Source organism: Nerophis ophidion, linkage group LG05 (assembly GCF_033978795.1).
Source record: "Nerophis ophidion isolate RoL-2023_Sa linkage group LG05, RoL_Noph_v1.0, whole genome shotgun sequence".
NCBI classification, from domain to species: domain Eukaryota; kingdom Metazoa; phylum Chordata; class Actinopteri; order Syngnathiformes; family Syngnathidae; genus Nerophis; species Nerophis ophidion.
The window spans coordinates 2,898,677-2,920,960 of NC_084615.1; the positions used below are offsets into that span (position 1 = coordinate 2,898,677).

A 22,284-nucleotide genomic window follows, 5' to 3' on the forward strand; every position below is an offset into this window, starting at 1 on the left:
CATGGACGCCCCTGCTTATTTCAGCAAGACAAGTGTTACAACAGCGTCGTTTCGTAGTTACAGAGTGCGGGTACTTTCCTGGCCCGCCTGCAGTCCAAACCTGTCTCCCATCAAAAATGTTTGGCGCATTATGAAGTGTAAAATAGGACAGCGGAGACCCCGGACTGTTGAAGGACTGAAGCTCTACATAAAACAAGAATGGGAAAGAATTCCACTTTCAAAGCTCCAACAATTAGTTTCCTCAGTTCCCAAACGTTTATTGAGTGTTGTTAAAAGAAAAGGTGATGTAACACAGTGGTGAACATGCCCTTTCCCAACTACTTTGGCACGTGTTGCAGCCATGAAATTCTAAGTTGATTTTTATTGGCAATAAAAAAATCAAGTTTAAGAGTTTGAACATGAAATATGTTGTCTTTGTAGCATATTCAACTGAATATGGCTTGAAAAGGATTTGCAAATCATTGTATTCTGTTTATATTTACATCTGACACCATTTCCCAACTCATATGGAAACAGGGTTTGTATTTGCGAATGACACAACGTGCCAACTTCACTGGTTTTGTGTTGTGTAAGTCAAGCGGTGTAAATATGAGGTTCAGTGCGGCGAATGAAGGTAAACTTAAAGGCTGTGTCTCCTGCGTCCAGGATCACCACGACTGCCGCCTGCATGATGGACCTGCGCCGCTACCCTCTCGATGAGCAAAACTGCACCCTGGAGATCGAAAGCTGTAAGTACCGTCGTCCCTGACAACGGGCTCTCACTCCCACTCGCCGACGTAGATTTAAATCCCACGTACGCACGCAGCTCTGTGGGTTTTTTGGAAGGAAGCGCGAGGTAGAACGTGGCGTGATAAGGCGAGGATGTAAAATGCTGAGAGAGGCTGATAAGATAGGAGGAGATAGAGATCAAGACGAGGAACATCACTAATGGTTGACTGACTGATAACATCCACCTTAATTCATTCAGCTACACTGGCTTGATTAGGTCCAGTGTTGGCGGGCCAGGGAGGATGTTAGGCCCGCCATGTTTGTGAGGTACAAAGAGCTCCTTTCTGCCGGAGTTTGTCATTTGACGACACGCTGGAGTGGAGGATGAGAAAGAAAGATGAGGTCCTCATCGGGCTTTATTTGGGTCCCCGGGGAGGAGGATTACGGGTGTAGGGCTCAGTCTTTCTGGGTTTCATCACAGTGTTGCCGGCATTAAGTGCCAGCGCTAAGCAGAGTTCAAAAAAACAAAAAAACCTTGGGTCAGAACCGCCTCCCTCTCTCCCATTATGCTCACCATCTCTCTCTTCATCCCTTTCTCATCTCTTTTCTTTGCACAGTCTCATCCAGCAGCCTTTTTTCATCTCGTTCTCTCCATCACTCATAACCTCTTTTTCCTCCCCCTCCTTCTCTTCTTTCACACTGAATCACGTAGTCTCAGTTTTGATCACCAGACAGTATCTGCTCTCTTATGGATTAACTGGCAGCGGTTTTAACGCCGGCTCGCTTCATGCCAGAACATGCTATTTTATTCAGACTAATGAGCGCCGAGAACTCTCACTTGACTTGATCAACCTGATGCATTTTTAACAGACGCCAGCCTTAAAAGCCCAGAAAGCCCCAATCGCCGCAGCAACTAGGACTCCGGCCACCGGTTTCCCAGACTGCAACTGAACAACACCTTTATTGTGGAACCTCCAAGGTTGAAGCCAATCCATACTTGCCAACCCTCCCGGACTTTCCGGGAGACTCACGAAATTCAGCGCCTCTCCTGAAAACCTCCCGGGTTAAAATTTCTCCCGAAATTCAGGCTGAGCTGGAAGCCACGCCCCCTCCAGCTCCATGCGGACCTGAGTGAGGACAGCTGGTTCAACGTCCGCTATCCCACAAAATAAACAGCGTGTCTGCCCAATAACGGCATAACTGTAGAATGATCGAAAGCGACTTCTTGGTTTCTTATGTGGGTTTATTGTTAGGCAGTTTCATTAATGTCCCCCCAGTGCAGTAACAACACACAACAACAGCAGTCACGTTTTCGTCTACCGTAAAGCGGTTTGTCTGCCGTAAACAGCAATGCTGTGACACTCTTAAATAGGACAATACTGCCATGTACTGTACATGCACCACAACACCTGCAGGCAACTTCAACCCTTTACTAATATCCTCCTCTATTCACGTCCCATCTGCCCGGATTGTTAAAAAGTACCAATGATTGTCACACACACACTAGGTGTGGCGAAATTTGTCCTCTGCATTTGACCCATCACCCTTGATCACCCCGAGGGGAGCAGTGGGCAGCAGCGGTGCCGCGCCCGGGAATCAATTATGATGATTTAACCCCCAATTCCAACCCTTGATGCTGAGTGCCAAGCAGGGAAGTATTGGGTCCCATTTTTTTTTTATAGTCTTTGGTGTGACTCGGCCGGGGTTTGAACTCCCAACCTACCGATTTCAGGGCAAACATTCTAACCATTAGGCCACTGAATTGTTGTAAATAACCTAATGTAAATAATCAAATGTACTTCTAATGTATATACTTGTTCTTATGCTATGTGAACTCACTATGTTCTCTGCTGGCTGTACATATCCTACTAAGTCACACCTACACTGTTTCAATGTCCACATTTCTCCGTTGATGCAATTGTTGATGACTGAAGTACTGATATCAACCAAAGCTCCTCATCCCACCCCCCGGATTGTAAATAATGTCAATAATTCAATGTACATACTATGATGATTAACTTGTGTGATGACTGTATTATGTTGATAGTATATATTTGTACCATGAATTGATAAAGAAGTGCACTTGTTTAAGTTTTTCAACTTAAACAAGTTGAAAAACTTATTGGGGTGTTACCATTTAGTGGTCAATTGTAGGGAATATGTACTGTACTGTGCAATCTACTAATAATATGTACTGTACTGTGCAATCTACTAATAATATGTACTGTACTGTGCAATCTACTAATAATATGTACTGTACTGTGCAATCTACTAATAATATGTACTGTACTGTGCAGTCTACTAATAATATGTACTGTACTGTGCAATCTACTAATAATATGTACTGTACTGTGCAATCTACTAATAATATGTACTGTACTGTGCAATCTACTAATAATATGTACTGTACTGTACAATCTACTAATAAAAGTTTCAATCACTCATGCATATGTGACAATAGCATCTACAGCTTTTAGAGAGTACAGTGTACAACTGCGCACATAACAGCTGTAAATATACTCCTCCCCTCTTAACCACGCCCCGCCCCCCGACCACACCCCCTCCCCCAACCTCCCGAAATCGGAGGTCTCCAGGTTGGCAAGTATGACCCAATCAGTGACGTGCTGTCAGTAGAGGCAAGTGAGGCAGTGCCTCACCTGCCACCAGGTGGCTTAACCATGAGAGGTTCCAAAACTAAATAATAAAATAAAATAAGTTTTAATATTCCTCTTTTGGTTTATGCTTTCTATGTGATTTTGGTGTGCTTCCTGTATATTTGGATAATTTTCATTGTCAAAATCGCGGAAATTCCTCGTTTCCTGATCAAAACAATGCAGCAGATGAGAAGTGAGGCAAACTCAGGCGGTGCCTCCACGGCTACACAGTTTGTATTTGGCGTGTGCAGGCGAGGGGGAGCATGCTTGTTGCCACGTGGAAAAGGCAGATCTTGAGGCAGCAAGTACCTCTGCCTCAAGGTAGGGGGCGATATATTGTCAACTTGCAGTTCAATGCCTCAGCAGTACTCTGACTCGCCACACCGGGAGAAGTGGGGGCGCTCAAGCTAGCAGACACAGGTCTCTCCAGCATATTTTTATTTATTTTAAAATTTTTTAACTGTATTAATAACAAACATGGCATTTTTATTAGAGTAAGCCAGCGTTTGTGGGTGTTTTTTGTCAGATGCAAAAATATTGTTTAATTTCTTGGAATGAAATTGAAATAAATGAATGTTTCTGCCAATATGGAGGATTATATACTGTATCCAAGATGAAATACTTGCCAATATGGAGGATCATATACTGTATCCAAGATGAAATACTTGCCAATATGGAGGATCATATACTGTATCCAAGATGAAATACTTGCCAATATGGAGGATCATATACTGTATCCAAGATGAAATACTTGCCAATATGGAGGATTATATACTGTATCCAAGATGAAATACTTGCCAATATGGAGGATTATATACTGTATCCAAGATGAAATACTTGCCAATATGGAGGATTATATACTGTATCCAAGATGAAATACTTGCCAATATGGAGGATTATATACTGTATCCAAGATGAAATACTTGCCAATATGGAGGATTATATACTGTATCCAAGATGAAATACTTGCCAATATGGAGGATTATATACTGTATCCAAGATGAAATACTTGCCAATATGGAGGATTATATACTGTATCCAACATGAAATACTTGCCAATATGGAGGATCATATACTGTATCCAAGATGAAATACTTGCCAATATGGAGGATCATATACTGTATCCAAGATGAAATACTTGCCCATATGGAGGATCATATACTGTATCCAAGATGAAATACTTGCCAATATGGAGGATTATATACTGTATCCAAGATGAAATACTTGCCAATATGGAGGATCATATACTGTATCCAAGATGAAATACTTGCCCATATGGAGGATCATATACTGTATCCAAGATGAAATACTTGCCAATATGGAGGATTATATACTGTATCCAAGATGAAATACTTGCCAATATGGAGGATCATATACTGTATCCAAGATGAAATACTTGCCAATATGGAGGATTATATACTGTATCCAACATGAAATACTTGCCAATATGGAGGATTATATACTGTATCCAAGATGAAGTACTTCTCTAAACTGGACTTCAGGACAAAATGAATGCGATCATACAAAGTACATTTTCATGAAGAATAGTTATTGCTGCTTCAGATACAAAAACAGAAAGGTAAAATACACTCACAATACTTGATTTATTTTGTTCAAAGTAAATGGGACCAAAAAGTATTTAATAACAACTTTATCAAATAGTGTATGGACCCATTTATCATATCATAATATCACTATGACAACGTTTTGATGAAAGCAAATAACTCCCTTTTTGTCCTGTAAGTGTAATGTGTGACCTAAATCAACAATGACGAGAGCTGCAAGTAATAAAAAAACACACCTGGTGTTTAGTTCACTGCACGTCACTGAACCCAATCCATTCCGGGAAAGTAGTAAAGGTGTGACTATATTTACTGACCTATTTTCCCGTTAACTGGGGTGTCCAAAGTGTGGCCGTTTGCTGCCAACAGACACGTTTTTAATTGGCCTGTGGCACATTTAAAGACGCAATTACAAACGATGCACAAAAGGCAGCAAAAAAAAGCGTCCAATAATGATAATTCCGAGTCTGAGTCCGTGAACTGGGACAAACAAACACATACTCGTGTCACATGACGACAAGGGAGTCGGAGACAGAGGGACGCTTCAAGCTGACGACTCAAAAAAAAAAGAAACTGGGTTCCTCTCTCCCACAGATCAGATTTTGTCATGCTTGTGCATCAGGTTTATGTTTGATCATGTTATGTTTTGTTTTTTGGACTCTTGTTTACCGTTTTGCACTTCCTGCTTTTGTTTGTTTCCATAGTTACTTATTAGTTTCCACCTGGTCTCCAAGTCACGCCCCTGTCCTCAGCCTCACACCTGTTAGTAATCATTATCACAGCTAGTATTTAAGCCATTTGTTGTCTGTTCCTCGGCCTGGGAACTTTGCTACCTGTCTGCCTACCTACCTACCTACCTACCTACCTACCTACCTACCTACCTACCTACCTACCTATGCTGCACATCCTTCATGCCCTCGATCACCAGCCACGCACCTTGCTATTCATGCCCCTTGTTTTTGGTCACAGGAAGTGTTTTGTTTTAGTTGTTCATAGCCATGCCATCGTGCTGTTTTTGTTAATAGTTCATTGATATTCATGCCATGGAGCAAGTGTTTTGGTTTCATGTTTTTAGTTATAGCCTAGTTTCTAGTCTTTTGTTTCATAGCCCTGTTTTAGTACCTCCATTGAGCGCACCCTTTGTTTTCTTGCTTTTGTATTACAGTGTTTAAACAAATGAAACATGTACCTTAATTCACCCCTGGCTCGTCCCAAATTCCCTCTGCGTCGAAGAAGCAAAACAAATTCAAGTCACAGTCCTGACAGATTTTTCCTTTAGTAATGACCACGACATCCAGGAAACTCACAATAATGCGTGTCCTTGGCCATATTTAGACAAATGTATGCGTTTAGAGATGCAGACGATGTGGTCCTGATGGCTTCATCTGGCCAGGATCTTCAGCTCTCTCTGGATCGGTTCGCAGCCGACTGGGATTAGAATCAGCACCTCCAAGTCCGAGTCCATGGTTCTCACCCGGAAAAGGGTGTAGTGCCATCTCCGGGTTGGGTAGGAGACCCTGCCCCAAGTGGAGGAGTTCAAGTACCTAGGAGTCTTGTTCACGAGTGAGGGAAGAGTGGATGGTGAGATCGACAGGCGGATCGGTGCGGCGTCTTCAGTAATGTGGACGCTGTATCGATCCACTGTGGTGTAGAAGGAGCTGAGCCGGAAGGCAAAGCTCTCAATTTACCGGTCGGTCTACGTTCCCATCCTCACCTATGGTCATGAGCTTTGGGTCATGACCGAAAGGATAAGATCACGGGTACAAGCGGCCCAAATGAGTTTCCTCCACCGTGTGGCGGGTCTCTCCCTTAGAGATAGGGTGAGAAGCTCTGCCATCCGGGAGGAACTCAAAGTAAAGCCGCTGCTCCTCCACATGGAGAGGAGCCAGATGAGGTGGTTCGGGCATCTGGTCAGGATGCCACCCGAACGCGTCCCGAGGGAAGTGTTTCGGGCATGTCCGACCTGTAGGAGGCCATGGGGAAGACCCAGGACACGTTGGGAAGACTATGTCTCCCGGCTGGCCTGGGAACGCCTCGGATCCCCTGGGAGGAGCTAGACCAAGTGGCTGGGGAGAGGGAAGTCTGGGTTTCCCTGCTTAGGCTGCTGCCCCCGCGACCCGACCTCGGATAAGCGGAAGAAGATGGATGGATGGATGGAAATAATGATAAAAAGTTGAAGTATTGACTTTAAGTCAACGCTTCCAATGCAGGCTATTGTTTTATATCTAAATACATGGCAGCACGGTGGTAGAGGGGTTAGTGCATGCGCCTCACAATACAAAGGTCCTGCGTAGTCCTGAGTTCAATCCTGGGCTCGGGATCTTTCTGTGTGGAGTTTGCATGTTCTCCCCGTGACTGCGTGGTTTCCCTCAGTAAAATACTGTTTCCGGTTCAATTTGTCGTCAGATTGATAAACACGCATTTTTGCTTTTTGGATGAACTCTTTTTTTGTTTTTTGTGTTTATCTGGAAAAATTAGAACCCATAAAATAGACAAACAAGATGCAGGTGACACTAATGAGTAACTATGGCAATGGAAACAACACAGGAAGTGCCACCAGGAACTAAGGAAGTCAAATAACAAGCAGGATGTGATATACAAACAGAACAAAACCAGAATATGTCATGATCCGAGCAGCGGACCATGACAGGTCTATTTGTCATGATCTGTGGCCCGGATTATGTTTTTGTTATTTTCTGTTTGTTTTGGACTCTTTTAGTTTCTGTTTGCGCTCCCTTGTTTGTTTAGTTACTGTGGCAACTTATTAGTTTCACCTGCCTCATGTGTTCGGGACACGCACCTGCTCTAATTAAGGGACTATTATTCAAGCCTGTGTTTGCCAGTTAGTCGGGCTTGGCAACATTGCTCTTTTCATGCTCCTTTCATGCCATCGCTTCATTCATGCCGAAGTAAATCTTGTTCGTTCTATGCCATAGTTTGGTTGTTTTCTTTGTCCATAGTTCAATCCAAGTGTTAGCGTATGTTTCCTGCATTAAGTTTTATGTTACTTAGCCTCTCGTGGAATCAGCACGCTTTCCTTTTGTTTTAGTTGCTGTCTTTTGTCCTGTGTAGTTCCATTAATAATAAATATGTTCCTACCTGCTACCTTTGTCTGGAAAAGTCAGATTTATCGCCCAGTCGTACAACTCTAGTACCTGTAAAGTATCAAATTGGCTAGTCTTCTGTAGTCCAAGATGTACAGCTGGGACAGACTCCAGGTCAGCTGTGACCCTGAATAGAATACGTGGCAGAAAATGAACAAACTGGTACTTCGAACACGAGGGATTCCAGGACATTTGACTACACCATGAACTCTTCTGTATGCGTGTCATGTGTCAGGGTCAAAGATCATGAGACATTAAATAGAGCAGGGGTCACCAAGGCGGGCACCAGGTCGCCCGTAAGGACCAGATGAGTCGCCCGCTGGCCTGTTCTAAAAATAGCTCAAATAGCAGCACTTACCAGTGAGCTGCCTCTATTTTTTAAATTGTATTTATTTACTAGCAAGCTGGTCTCGCTTTGCTGGACATCTTTAATTCTAAGAGAGACAAAACTCAAATAAAATTTGAAAAGCCAAGAAAATATTTGAAAGACTTGGTCTTCACTTGTTTAAATAAATGCATTTTTTTTTTTACTTTTCTTCTTATAACTTTTTGAAAGACAATTTTAGAGAAAAAATACAACCTTAAAAATTAATGTTGAACACATACCTTTTTACCTTTTAAATCCTTTCCTCTTCTTTCCTGACAATTTAAAATTTAAAGACCACCAGGCTCCACCAAACTTTTGGTGCCTTGTTGACACAGAAAAGTACAGTGTTGTATGTGCAGCAGCTATGAAGGTTGCAAGCCTGTTTGCTTCTACTTTTCTTTGTGAATCAGCCTTTTCTGACATGAACTTCATCAAGAGGGAACACAGAACACATCTGCAAGACTCACTCAGAGTTGCAGTGTCAAGTGACACAGCAGAGAACAACACACTACTTAACAAAATGTCATGCCAGGCTTCCCACTAACTGACAAAGAAATAGATAACAGATTTGCTGTCCACTTCAAAGTGTGACATGATTTATTTCAAAATGTGAGAGTTGACTTTTGTATTTTACATGAGTTATTGTTTCAAACATGGTGCAAAGTCATTCATGATTTGTTAGTGGCTAGCTAGTTAAAATGCGATATTTTGTCTTTTCACAAGACTGTCTTAGAAGTGATCATTTGAAAATGTGCACTTAGAGAAAATATACAAATAAAGTGTTGCATATAGATATGTATCTGTTTCTATATAGATTTATTGTGAGACATCATTAAGATGATCAGTGTTTCCACAAAGATAAATATCATTCATTATTAATAATAACATAGAGTTAAAGGTCAATTGAGAAAATTGGCTATTTCTGGCAATTTATTGAAGTGTGTATCAAACTGGTGGCCCTTGGCATGAATCAGTAGCCAAGAAGTAGCTTGTGGTTTCAAAAAGGTTGGTGACCCCTGCTTTAGACACAGAAACAGAGAATAGAAGACAAACCAGGGATTGCTTTTCTCATACGAGGAGAGTGACCTGGACAAAGTTTGTCAGTTACAGGCTCCAACTCACTCTGAAACCTTTCTCCCACTCCCTTCGCCTTTTAATTCATTGGGGAGGCCCTGCATTACACACACACACACACACACAAACACACACACACACACACACACACACACACAGCTGTACTAAGAGAGTGTCAGAGTTAGTTGGTGACGAACCCCAAGATGCAGAGAAGGCGGCAGGGCATTTTGCAGGTAAACATGATTTAAAAAAACACTAAAACAAGAACAAACAAAAAGGGTACTAACAAAAAGCGCGCACGAGGCAGATAACAAAACTAAAAGAGCTAGCATGGGAGCTAGAAAACAAAAGAAGCTTAGCATGGAAGCTTGCAAAAACAAAAGGGCCTAACATGGAAGCTAGCGAGTAGCGAGCAGGAAAACAGAAGTTGTTACTTGTAGAATGAAAACAAAACGGAAGCAGGGAACAAAAGATAGTAAGCTACAAACAGATACTGAAATATAGCTAACCGCTACGCTGCAATGACACGACAGGAATGACAATACGGAAGTGACATCAACAATAATCCAGCACTGACTGTCTAAATAGGACCTGGCTGATTGACACCAGGTGTAGCCAGGTGCCAATCAGCCGCAGCTGAGGGGACACAGCATTCAGGGAGAAAGACAGGAAACAGACAAAATAAGAGCGCTGACAGGAACTAAAGACAGGAAATACCACACACACACAGGAAAAACTCAAATACAAACAGACTGTCAGGGTGAGAGAGAGGAGGGGGAGTTACTGCTGTGTTGGAAACATAACACATGCAACTATAAAAGATACAGTAACTTCCTGTGTTGCTGTCTCATCTGCAAAGTCCTCTTTGAGGTTGGCACGTCAACCTAAGTTCAATCTAATGACAAGTTTTGTTTCTCTTCAGTTTGTCTCACACAATGCATAAGCAAACAATCATATTTCAATAAAAATTAGATAACTTATTTACAATTCATCTAACATGACATAAACTGTACTTCCAAGTGAATGTTTCTCTTTTTATTTTATTTATTTTTAATTTGTATTTATTGTCCCCTGTCCAGCTTCTCAGGCAAATCATATAGTTGATGTAGATGTAGATGTAGATGTAGATGTAGATGTAGATGTGGATGTGGATGTAGATGTAGATGTAGATGTCGATGTAGATGTAGATGTCGATGTCGATGTAGATGTAGATGTAGATGTAGATGTAGATGTCGATGTCGATGTCGATGTAGATGTAGATGTAGATGTAGATGTAGATGTAGATGCCCATATCAGCTGTTCAGATGGACTTTACAAAAGAGAAGTGTAGGATACTTCTCTTGTTGCCTTATTTGAATTTGACTTTATTCAATGTATTTATATATCATTATTTGGTGCAGCCGGGAAGGAGCAGAAGGGAATAGAAAGAGAAAAAAAAGGAAGACGGAGGGGGAAATTGTGGGGACAAGAGGGGGATTAGACAGAGAGACACAACAAAAACAACAACAATAGAAGAACATCAGCACATACGATATGTACAAATCTGATGGTAAAAGTGATAGCAAAGAAGCAGTTAGTAAACTCAATAATAATAATATAGAAATAACAATGAGCATGTTTACACTAGAACTGGAGCAACACAATCACCAATAGAAAAAGTGCTATTGATCATGAACAATACCAATAGTTTACATCTATTGTCAACAATACAGTGGTTCAAATGCAACAATACGTATACAGAATGATAACTAAAAAAGATCATTTAAAAAAAAGAAAAGAGAGAGAGAGGCAACTTATATTAATCTTGTAGATTGTTATAGTAACAATGGGTTAAGCTTAGTCAGTGTGCCTTGTGTTACCCAGATTGTGTGCGTGTGCAAACATGTATTGTGTGCTCCACAGATGGTTACACAACAGATGATATCGAGTTTTACTGGCGAGGAGGAGAAGGTGCCGTGTCCGGGGTGGACAGGATAGAGTTGCCACAGTTTTCCATTGTGGACTATAAACTCATCTCCAAGAATGTGGTCTTCTCCACAGGTAATGCACTTTTTTCCCCCTCCCCCATTCAGCCAATCGGTACCGGGATTTGAGTCGGTAGTAAAAATGCGGCCCACAATGGACGGCGCTGAGTAAAATCTATTTTTGTTCCTCCTTCAGGTTCCTACCCCCGCCTGTCCCTCAGCTTCAAACTGAAGAGGAACATTGGTTACTTCATCCTGCAGACATACATGCCTTCCATCCTGATTACCATCCTCTCCTGGGTCTCCTTCTGGATCAACTACGACGCCTCGGCTGCCAGAGTGGCTCTGGGTAGGACAGTCCGGCCGGCCGCCAGCAGTAACCCGTAGTTACGTCACCAAAAGCCATTTCACCTGCACTTAAAGGCCGACTGAAAGCCACTACTAGCGACCACACAGTCTGATAGTTTGTATATCGATGATGAAATATTAAAGTCCTACTGAAAGACACTACTAGCGACCACGCAGTCTGATAGTTTATATATCAATGATCAAATATTAAAGTCCTACTGAAAGACACTACTAGCGACCACACAGTCTGATAGTTTGTATATCAATGATGAAATATTAAAGGCCTACTGAAATGAGATGTTCTTATTTAAACGGGGATAGCAGCTCCATTCTATGTGTCATACTTCATCATTTCGCGATATTGCCATATTTTTGCTGAAAGGATTTAGTATAGAACATCCACCATAAAGTTCCCAACTTTCGGTGCTAAGAGAAAAGCCTTGCCTGTCCCGGAAGTCGCAGACGATGACGTCACAAGTGTGGGGGCTCCTCACATCCTCACATTGTTTTTATTGGGAGCCTCCAACAAAAAGTGTTATTCGAACCGAGAAAACGACAATTTCCCCATTAATTTGAGTGAGGATGAAATATTTGTGTTTGAGGATATTGATAGTGACGGACTAGTGAAAAAAAAAAAAAGAGTTAAAAAAGAAAAATGCGATTGCATTGGGATGATTCCGATGTTTTTAGAGACATTTACTAAGATAATTCTGGGAAATCCCTTATCTTTCTATTGTGTTGCTAGTGTTTTAGTGAGTTAAATAGTACCTGATAGTCGGAGGTGTACATCCACGGGTGTCTTGACGCCAGTGTCTCAGGGGAGTCGACGGCAGCTTTATGGACGGCACAAGCTCAGCTTTTCTCCGGTAAGAAGCAACTTTTTAACCACAATTTTCTCACCCAAACCTGCTGGTTGACATTCTGTCGTGATCCATGTTGGCTTGACCGCTCTGATCCATAGTAAAGTTTCACCTCCAGGAATTTCAAACAAGGAATCACCGTGTGTTTGTGTGGCTAAAGGCTAAAGCTTCCCAACTCCATCTTTCTACTGTGACTTCTCCAATATTAATTGAACAAATTGCAAAAGATTCAGCAACACAGATGTCCAAAATACTGTGTAATTATGCCAGTAAAGCAGACGCCATTTAGCTGTGTGTGTGTGCAGCGCTCATATTTCCTTAAAACCTGTGACGTCTTGCGTGCACATCATCATTACACAACGTTTTCAAGACGAAACTTCCAGGAAATTGGAAATTATAATTTAGTAAACTAAAGCGGCCGTATTGTCATGTGTTGCAATGTTAATATTGCAACATTGATATATAAACTATCAGACTGTGTGGTGGCTAGTAGTGGCTTTCAGTAGGACTTTAATATTGCAACACTTGCCAATACGGCAGGTTTAGTTTACTAAGGTACAATTTTAAATTTCCTGTGGAGTTTTTTGTTGAAAACGTCGCTGAATGATGATGCGTGTGCGTGACGTCTGGAGTTGCAGGGGACATATTAGCCCAGCACCACTAGCGGCTAAATGTCGTCTCTTTTCATCGCATAATTACACAGTATTTTGGACATCTGTGTTGTTGAATCTTTTGCAATTTGTTCAATTAATAATGGAGAAGTCAAAGTAGAAAGATGGAGGTGGGAAGCTTTAGCCTTTAGCCACACAAACACACAGTGATTCCTTGTTTAAAATTCCCAGAGGTGAAACTTTACTATGGATCAGAGCGGTCAAGCCAACATGGATCCCGACCACATGTCAACCAGCAGGTTTCGGTGAGAAAATTGTGGTAAAAAGTCACCTCTTACCGGAGATTAGCGGAACTTCTGTTGTGACTAATTCCCTCAGAGACAGGCGTCAAGACACCCATGGACACACCCCTCCGACTATCAGGTACTATGTAATCTCACTAAAACACTAGCAACCCAATAGAAAGATAAGGGATTTCCCAGAATTATCCTAGTAAATGTCTCTAAAAACCTCCGAATTGCTCACAATGCAATCGCCTTTTTTTTTTTTATTTCAACTTTATTTTTTTTCCCCTTTTTTTTCTAGTCCTTCGCTATCAATATCCTCAGCCATGAATCTTTCATCCTCGCTCAAATTAATGGGGAAATTGTCGTTTCCTCGGTCCGAATAACACTTTTTGTTGGAGGCTCCCATTATAAACAATGTGAGGAGCCATCACACTTGTGATGTCATCGTCTGCTACTTCCGCTACAGGCAAGGCTTTTTTATTAGCGACCAAAAGTTGCCAACTTTATCATCTATGTTCTCTACTAAATCCTTTCAGCCAAAATATGTCAATATGGTGAAATGATGAAGTATGACACATAGAATGGAGCTGCTCTCCCCGTTTAAATAAGAACATCTCATTTCAGTCGGCCTTTAAGTGCACTGCTGTGTCTGATGTGTGTTTTGACTACTTTTCTCATGAGCTTTAAGCACGGCAGTGATAGCACATCAAATGTCTGTTGCTCCGCCGACTACGCATGACTCATGCAAAGAGTGGCGCAGCAGCTCGACCTTGAAGTGTGCCGTCTTTCCCCTCCGCCTGTCTGTCGCTCACCAGGCTCGCTAAGTGACGGCCCATCGCCACAACGCACTTTTTCCCCATATTTCCAGTCACACCGGAACGAAAGGCGGCCCCAGCTCAATTTTTACCACATTCGGCTCAGGAAGGTCAGAGCCGCGGGAGGAGTGGCCTCCTGGCGTTTATGTGTGTCCTCCTTGTCACACGCCATTTGTCTTCTCCCAGGTGGGACGCGTGCAGGTTGGAGCCCCACATGGGATGTTTGGAGGCTAACGTGATTTAAAGGCCTACTGAAAGCCACTACTAGCCACCACGCAGTCTGATAGTTTATATATCAATGATGAAATATTAACATTGCAACACATGACAATACGGCCGCTTTAGTTTACTAAATTGCAATTTTACATTTCGCGCGGAAATATCCTGCTGAAACGTCGCGGTATGATGACGTGTGCGCATGACGTCACGCATTGTAGAGGACATTTTGTTCCAGCACTGTTCCTTGCTATAAGTCGTCTGTTTTCATCGCATAATTCCACAGTATTCGGGACTTCTTTGTTGCTGAATCTTTTGCAATTTGTTCAATGAATAATGGAGACATCAAAGAAGAAAGCCGTAGGTGGGAAGCGGTGTATTGCGGCCGCCTTTAGCAACACAAACACAGCCGTTGTTTCATTGTTTACATTCCCCAAAGATGACGGTGAAGCTTTACTATGGAACAGAGATGTCAAGCGAACACGGTTGGATTGGACCACACACACAAAGTACAGTGTATTATGCAGCCATCATTTCGAAAGATCGTGTTTCGAAGAGGGTCCCTTGCGAAGGGCAGAGATGGGCATCGCCACCACCCGTCGACTGGTGCTGAAGAAAGGTGCGGGGCCGACCTCCAGGTTGTACAGGTACCACCATATAATCTCACTAAAACACTAGTAACACGATAAGCAGATAAGGGATTTTCTAGAATTATCCTAGTAAATGTGTCTAATAACATCTGAATTGCTCCCACTGTATAGTCTTTTTTTTTCTAGTCCTTCACTCTCACTTTCCTCATCCACAAATCTTTCATCCTTGCTCAAATTAATGGGGAAATCGTCGCTTTCTCGGTCCGAATCGCTCTCGCTGCTGGTGGCCATGATTGTAAACAATGTTCAGATGTGAGGAGCTCCACAACCCGTGACGTCACGCGCACATCGTCAGCTACTTCCGGTACAGGCAAGGCTTTTTTATTAGCGACCAAAAGTTGCCAACTTTATGGTGGATGTTCTCTACTAAATCCTTTCAGCAAAAATATGTCAATATGGTGAAATGATGAAGTATGACACATAGAATGGAGCTGCTATCCCCGTTTAAATAAGAACATCTCATTTCAGTCGGCCTTTAAAGATCCGCTCGCCGCCTGTTGGTGGGAGGCGGCCAGAGAGCTCGGGCGCAGCCAATGGGAGACGAGGCTGCGAGCGACAGGGACCGCTGGGTTATTTATAATACGTGTGAATCTGACCAAATGCAGATTGTGCATCGACATGACTAATGTTTCAAGCATGATGTACTGTATCTATGTCAAAACAAACAAAAAACAGGTGAATTGTGTTGACTGAAAGCAGCACTTTGCTTTGTGTTTGGTCCACACTTTCTTCTCCATTTATGGAAATCATTGCAGAAGGTGTAAACACTCGCTCATTTAAAACACATGCATGCACTTTTAATCGGTGGAGATTTCACAGGATTTGTCTTTTGTTTATTGCAATTGTTATTGGTCCATAAAGAATCCGTAAATATAGCATATTTTCCAGACAATAGGGTGCAGACGTATTACAAACCCTGTTTCCATATGAGTTGGGAAATTGTGTTAGATGTAAATATAAACAGAATACAATGATTTGCAAATCCTTTTCAAGCCATATTCAGTTGAATATGCTACAAAGACAACATATTTCATGTTCAAACTCATAAACTTTTTTTTGTTTTGTGCAAATAATCATTAACTTTAGAATTTGATGCCAAAAACACGTGACAAAGAAGTTGGGAAAGGTAGCAAAAAATACTGATAAAGTTGAGGGATGCTCTTCAAACACTTATTTGGAACATCCCACAGGTGTGCAGGCTAATTGGGAACAGGTGAGTGCCATGATTGGCTATAAAAACAGCTTCCCAAAAAATGCTGTGGACTCTTTTAGTTCCTGTTTGTGCTCCCTTGTTTGTTTAGTTATCATGGCGACTTATTAGTTTCACCTGCCTCGTGTGTTCGGGACATGCACTTGCTCTAATTAAGGGACTTTGATTTAAGCCTGTCATTGCCAGTTAGTCGGCCTGGCAACATATATTTTACACCCCGCTAGCACCAAACCCCACCCCGCCCTCCCTGCGTCGGTTGAGGTGGGCGGGGTTGGGGGTACGGGGGTGTAAAAATATAGCCTGGAAGTGTCATGGATGTTTGGGATTTTGGGTAATTGTTATGTTGCGTTTATGTTGTGTTACTGTGATGATATTCTCCCGAAATGTGTTTGTCATTCTTGTTTGGTGTGGGTTCACAGTGTGGCGCATATTGGTAAGAGTGTTAAAGTTGTTTATATCACAACCTTGAGTGTAACCTGTATGGCTGTTGACTATATCCCTTGCAGTCTCGTACGGGTGCCGATGGGAGCAGCGAGATGCTCGCACATAGCATTGTGTGAAGGCGGGCGATGACATATTGTAGAGGACGTTAAAGTAAAGCCATCCCAGCACGTCCTCAATATTGCAGTCCAAGTGAAAATCCTGGGAGAGGTGGCAAAATCCGGCCCCCCCCCCGAAACAACGTGGGGTTTGGTGATTATGCAGTTGAGCCTCATCAGAGTGGCCAAAGAGGCGCATGCGGGTGGCCGACCCTGTTCTAAAGAGACATGGTTCCGCCCAAATTGCCCTTTTCCGCCTGGCACTAGTGTTTGACTTGTCTCCATTCGATATCGTAACTTTATTTTTGTCCACCACATCCATGTTTGGAAGCAAATCTCACCTGTACTTGCTCCCCTTTTCCCCCAAAAGGTGTGATTCTAACCAAAAGGCTGCATTTGCAGGCATCACCACCGTGCTGACCATGACCACCATCAACACACATTTGCGAGAGACGCTCCCTAAGATCCCCTACGTGAAGGCCATTGACATGTACCTGATGGGCTGCTTTGTCTTCGTCTTCCTGGCCCTGCTGGAGTACGCCTTCGTCAACTACATCTTCTTCGGCCAGGGCCCGCAGCGCCAGAAGAAGGCGGCCGAGAAAGCGGCCACGGCCAATAACGAGAAACTGAGACCCGACCCCAACAAGGTAACGGAGTAGCCGGGCCTCCTCTGCTAGGATTTCTTAATGTCAGCGTGTGTTTGTGTTCTGGGAGCAAATCACTTCCTCTTTGCAGGTCAATGTTGTGCCAAACCCAAAAGATGTTGTGTAAATGGTCAATAAAAACACAACACAATGATTTGCAAATACTTTTCAACCTATATTCAATGAAATAGACCACAAAGACAGGATACTTCACTTTGAACTGGAAAACTTTATTTTTTGCAAATATTAGCTGAATTGGATATGTGATGCCTGCAGCATGTTTTAAAAAAGCTAGCACAAGTGGCAAAAAAGACCGAGAAAGTTGAGAAATGCTCGTCAAACACTTATTTGGAACATCCCACAGGTGAACAGGTTAATTAGGAACAGGTGGGTGCCATGATTGGGTAAATAAGCAACTTCCATGAAATGCTCAGTCATTCACAAACGAGGATGCGGGGAGAGTCACCACAAGTTCGTCATGCTCTCGCTCTCCTCCCAATTGCTGCTTATACAGAGAGATAGGTGATCAGATAACAAGCCCCAGGTGCGCCATCTACGCACCTGTCGCTGACTTCGAGGCCGGTCCTGGCACACTCCGCCTCGTTGCAGACCCGCAGGCCACGCCGCCCTCCACAGGGCTATTTAAATAAACTTTGATTGATTGATTGATTTGTCGCTACATCTGCAGGTGCAAGTTAAAACTCTACTATGCAAAGTTAAAGCCATTTATAGATAGATAGATGGATAGATAGATAGATAGTACTTTATTGATTTCTTCGGGAGAGTTCCCTCAAGAAAATTAAAATTCCAGCAGCAGTGTACAGAACTGAGATCGAATTTAAAAAGTATAAAGTAAATAATGGGGGTATAAATGGAAACAAAATGGAAAAATATTACAACAAAAATAAAAAGCAACAATGGGAATAAAAAGATAACAGTAAAATAAGAATATAACAAGAGAAACTAGGCAGGACTGACCAGGTTATGAAAATAGTATTGCACTGTTATTGTTTTGCATCCCCTGTCATCCTGAGTTGTACAGTCTAATGGCGTGTGGGACAAAGGAGTTTATCAACAACACCCAGAAAATACAACAACTGTTGAACAACTTAAGCTGTACATCAATCAATCAATCAATCAATCAATGTTTATTTATATAGCCCCAAATCACAAATGTCTCAAAGGACTGCACAAATCATTACGACTACAACATCCTCGGAAGAACCCACAAAAGGGCAAGGAAAACTCACACCCAGTGGGCAGGGAGAATTCACATCCAGTGGGACATCAGTGACAATGATGACTATGAGAAACCTTGGAGAGGACCTCAGATGTGGGCAGCCCCCCCCCCCCTCTAGGGGACCGAAAGCAATGGATGTGGAGCGGGTCTAACATGATACTGTGAAAGTTCAATCCATAGTGGCTCCAACACAGCCGCGAGAGTTCAGTTCAAGCGGATCCAAGACAGCAGTGAGAGTCCCGTCCACAGGAAACCATCCCAAGCGGAGTCAGATCAGCAGCGTAGAGATGTCCCCAACCGATACACAGGCGAGCGGTCCATCCTGGGTCTCGACTCTGGACAGCCAGTACTTCATCCATGGTCATCGGACCGGACCCCCTCCACAAGGGAGAGTGGGACATAGGAGAAAAAGAAAAGAAGCGGAAGATCAACTGGTCCAAAAAGGGAGTCTATTTAAAGGCTAGAGTATACAAATGAGTTTTAAGGTGAGACTTAAATGCTTCTACTGAGGTGGCATCTCGAACTGTTACCGGGAGGGCATTCCAGAGTACTGGAGCCCGAACGGAAAACGCTCTATAGCCCGCAGACTTTTTTTGGGCTCTAGGAATCACTAATAAGCCGGAGTCCTTTGAAGGCAGATTTCTTGCCGGGACATATGGTACAATACAATCGGCAAGATAGGATGGAGCTAGACCGTGTAGTATTTTATACGTAAGTAGTAAAACCTTAAAGTCACATCTTAAGTGCACAGGAAGCCAGTGCAGGTGAGCCAGTACAGGTATATATGTATGTATATATGTATATAAAGGTATATACAGTATAGGTATATATGTATGTATATATGTATATAAAGGTATATACAGTATAGGTATATATGTATGTATATATGTATATAAAGGTATATACAGTATAGGTATATATGTATGTATATATGTATATAAAGGTATATACAGTATAGGTATATATGTATGTATATATGTATATAAAGGTATATACAGTATAGGTATATATGTATGTATATATGTATATAAAGGTATATACAGTACAGGCGTAATGTGATCAAACTTTCTTGTTCTTGTCAAAAGTCTAGCAGCCACATTTTGTACCAACTGTAATCTTTTAATGCTAGACATGGGGAGACCCCAAAATAATAGGTTACAGTAATCGAGGCATCAAGCATGAAAGGGAAAGAATTCCATCTGAAAAGCTTCAAAATTGGTTTCCTCACTTCCCAAACATTTACTGAGTGTTGTTAAAAGGAAAGGCCATGTAACACCGCGGTAAAAATGCCCCTTTTTGCAATTTTCAGTGAATGACTATTTACAACAACAAAAAAGATTCTCAGTTAGAACATTAAATATCTTGTCTTTGCAGTCTATTCTATTTAATATATGTTGAAAAATGTGCAAATCATTGTATTCTGTTTTTATTTACCATTTACACAACTTGCCGACTTTGCTGGTTTTGGGTTTTGTACATGCTAAATGTGCATTTAGACCTGTGTGTGTGTTTGTGTGTCCCAAGATGAACGTGACTGGTGACAGAGTGAATGCAGAAATGACAGGCTTGTGTCCATCTTGCTGTTTCTCAAATGGCATAAGGCGTCTTGCAAGGAAAAAAAAGATGTGGCGCCGCAACATCTTTCTCCAAAACGCCTGCAGCTCTGCAGCCATCGGCAGCAACATTCCTAAATTAAACCCCCCCACCCCCTTCCTTTTTTTCTCTTTCCCGGAAGTAACAGTGCTGATTTTGTATGCTTGCAGTGGCTGGTGGGAAATGTAGTTCAGAGAGATGATGCTCTGTATGCCAGAATGAAACAGAGGGAAATTGACGCGTATGACTCGATGTGGGATCCCATCTTTGTGGACGATGCCGCATTAGGACTAGGCGAGCAGAGAAATAAGGTACTGGAGGTTTTGAAAGTCAAAACTAATGTCATCAATCTGAATCGATCCCGATCAGAGGAAAATGCTGTTAGTTTTTGTGCATCTCTTTTGATTTCTTCTCGACCTTTTCAAGGCAACTTTGATCATCACTTCCCACCATTGTCTTGTTTTCTTTGTTTTTCCCCCCCTCCTCTTCTCTTGGTTTGCTCTTCATGCATTTTCCTGACAAGCACGACTTAGCAGCACTTAGATTTTTTTGCAGGGCCGTCACTAAATTCCACTCTGGCTGCACGTCTAAATTGAAATATGACATGAGTCCTCTCATGTGGAACAAACACAAACAGGATGCTCCGATTACAGATCATTTTCAGTCCAAGCGGCTTCACTTAAAAATGATCCCAACCAGACAGGATGAGGTGATTTTTTTTTTTTTAGGATCTTTTCTTTTTTTTCCCCCTCAGAAGTCAGGCTATGGATGAAGAAAAGTTGAAGTGAATTCACCTTTTTCCTGAGCCGCCTGAACCTTTTTAGCCTTTTCCTCCATCTCTGCAACGTCCCTACAGTTTCTCTCAACCTTCTCCTGTCACATTTTTTCCTTTGCGTTGCTTCCTCTTTGAGTTTATTCTGTCTGTCCTTGTTGTGAATCGACAGAATTTTGGCCGCGCCGGCTGAAATTCTGAGATGAAAAGTTCTCCACGACAATTAAGTTGTGGAGTGCCTTTTGCTTCGGTGTTTTCTTTTCTTTCTTTTCCAGGAATGTTATTTCATACACTGACAGATGATCAATAGTTTATTTGTTTACAGTGGAACCTCTAGCGTCCAACACTAAAGTATATCTCGGTTGGTATAGCAGCAACTTCAGGGTTCCAGGTTCGATCCCCGCTTCTGCCGTTGTGTCCCTGGGCAAGACACTTGACCCACCTGCTCCCAGTGCCACCCACACTGCTTTAAATGTAACTTAGATATTGGCTTTCACTATGTAAAGCGCTTTGAGTCACTAGAGAAATGCGCTATATAAATGTAATTCACTTCACTAACACCAACCATTAACAAATACTGTATTTCCTTGAATGGCCGCCGGGTATATAGTAGGCGCCTGCCTAGAATTACTGCCAGGTCAAACTCCTTTCGCAAAATATTATTTTTATTAGCGCATGCCTAGAATTTCCGCCGGGTCAAACAAGTCACGTCAGGAGTGACATCATTTTCAAAATGGAGGAGGCTGATTTCAATCATTTGAAATTGCATAAAGGGAAGAAGATTAAGAGCTATTCAGGAGGATTTAAGGTCCAAGCTATTAAATATGCTAAAAAGAACAGTAAGCAGCTATGTTTTATTAATATACCGTAGCTGCGTGTGTCAAATATGAGTCATTAACTGACTCCCGCCTCCTGGTGGTAGAGGGCGCTAGTGATCCTTCTTGCGACTACTCGGCTGCAGAAGAAGTGACAACAAGCAGCCATCCTTTATTTTTTCCTCTCGCTTGCACTTTTAACATGGAGGATTACATATCTAAAATAAAACAGTTTTCTAAACTGGACTTTC

At 42.3% G+C, this 22,284-nt stretch overlaps 1 protein-coding gene across 2 annotated transcripts in view; it reads left to right on the top strand.

The window, feature by feature from the left end:
- The window catches only part of gabrb2a (gamma-aminobutyric acid type A receptor subunit beta2a), a 144,651-nt gene that overhangs the window by 117,603 nt on the left and 4,764 nt on the right, over positions 1–22,284 (top strand). The window contains exons 5-9 of one of the 2 annotated variants that reach the window (XM_061899715.1): positions 646–728; positions 11,372–11,509; positions 11,630–11,782; positions 17,372–17,616; positions 20,617–20,757. In XM_061899715.1, the coding sequence (XP_061755699.1) occupies positions 646–728; positions 11,372–11,509; positions 11,630–11,782; positions 17,372–17,616; positions 20,617–20,757 (760 nt within the window). The remainder of the gene's footprint in view (positions 1–645; positions 729–11,371; positions 11,510–11,629; positions 11,783–17,371; positions 17,617–20,616; positions 20,758–22,284) is intronic. The other variant, XM_061899716.1, reaches the window with a different exon arrangement.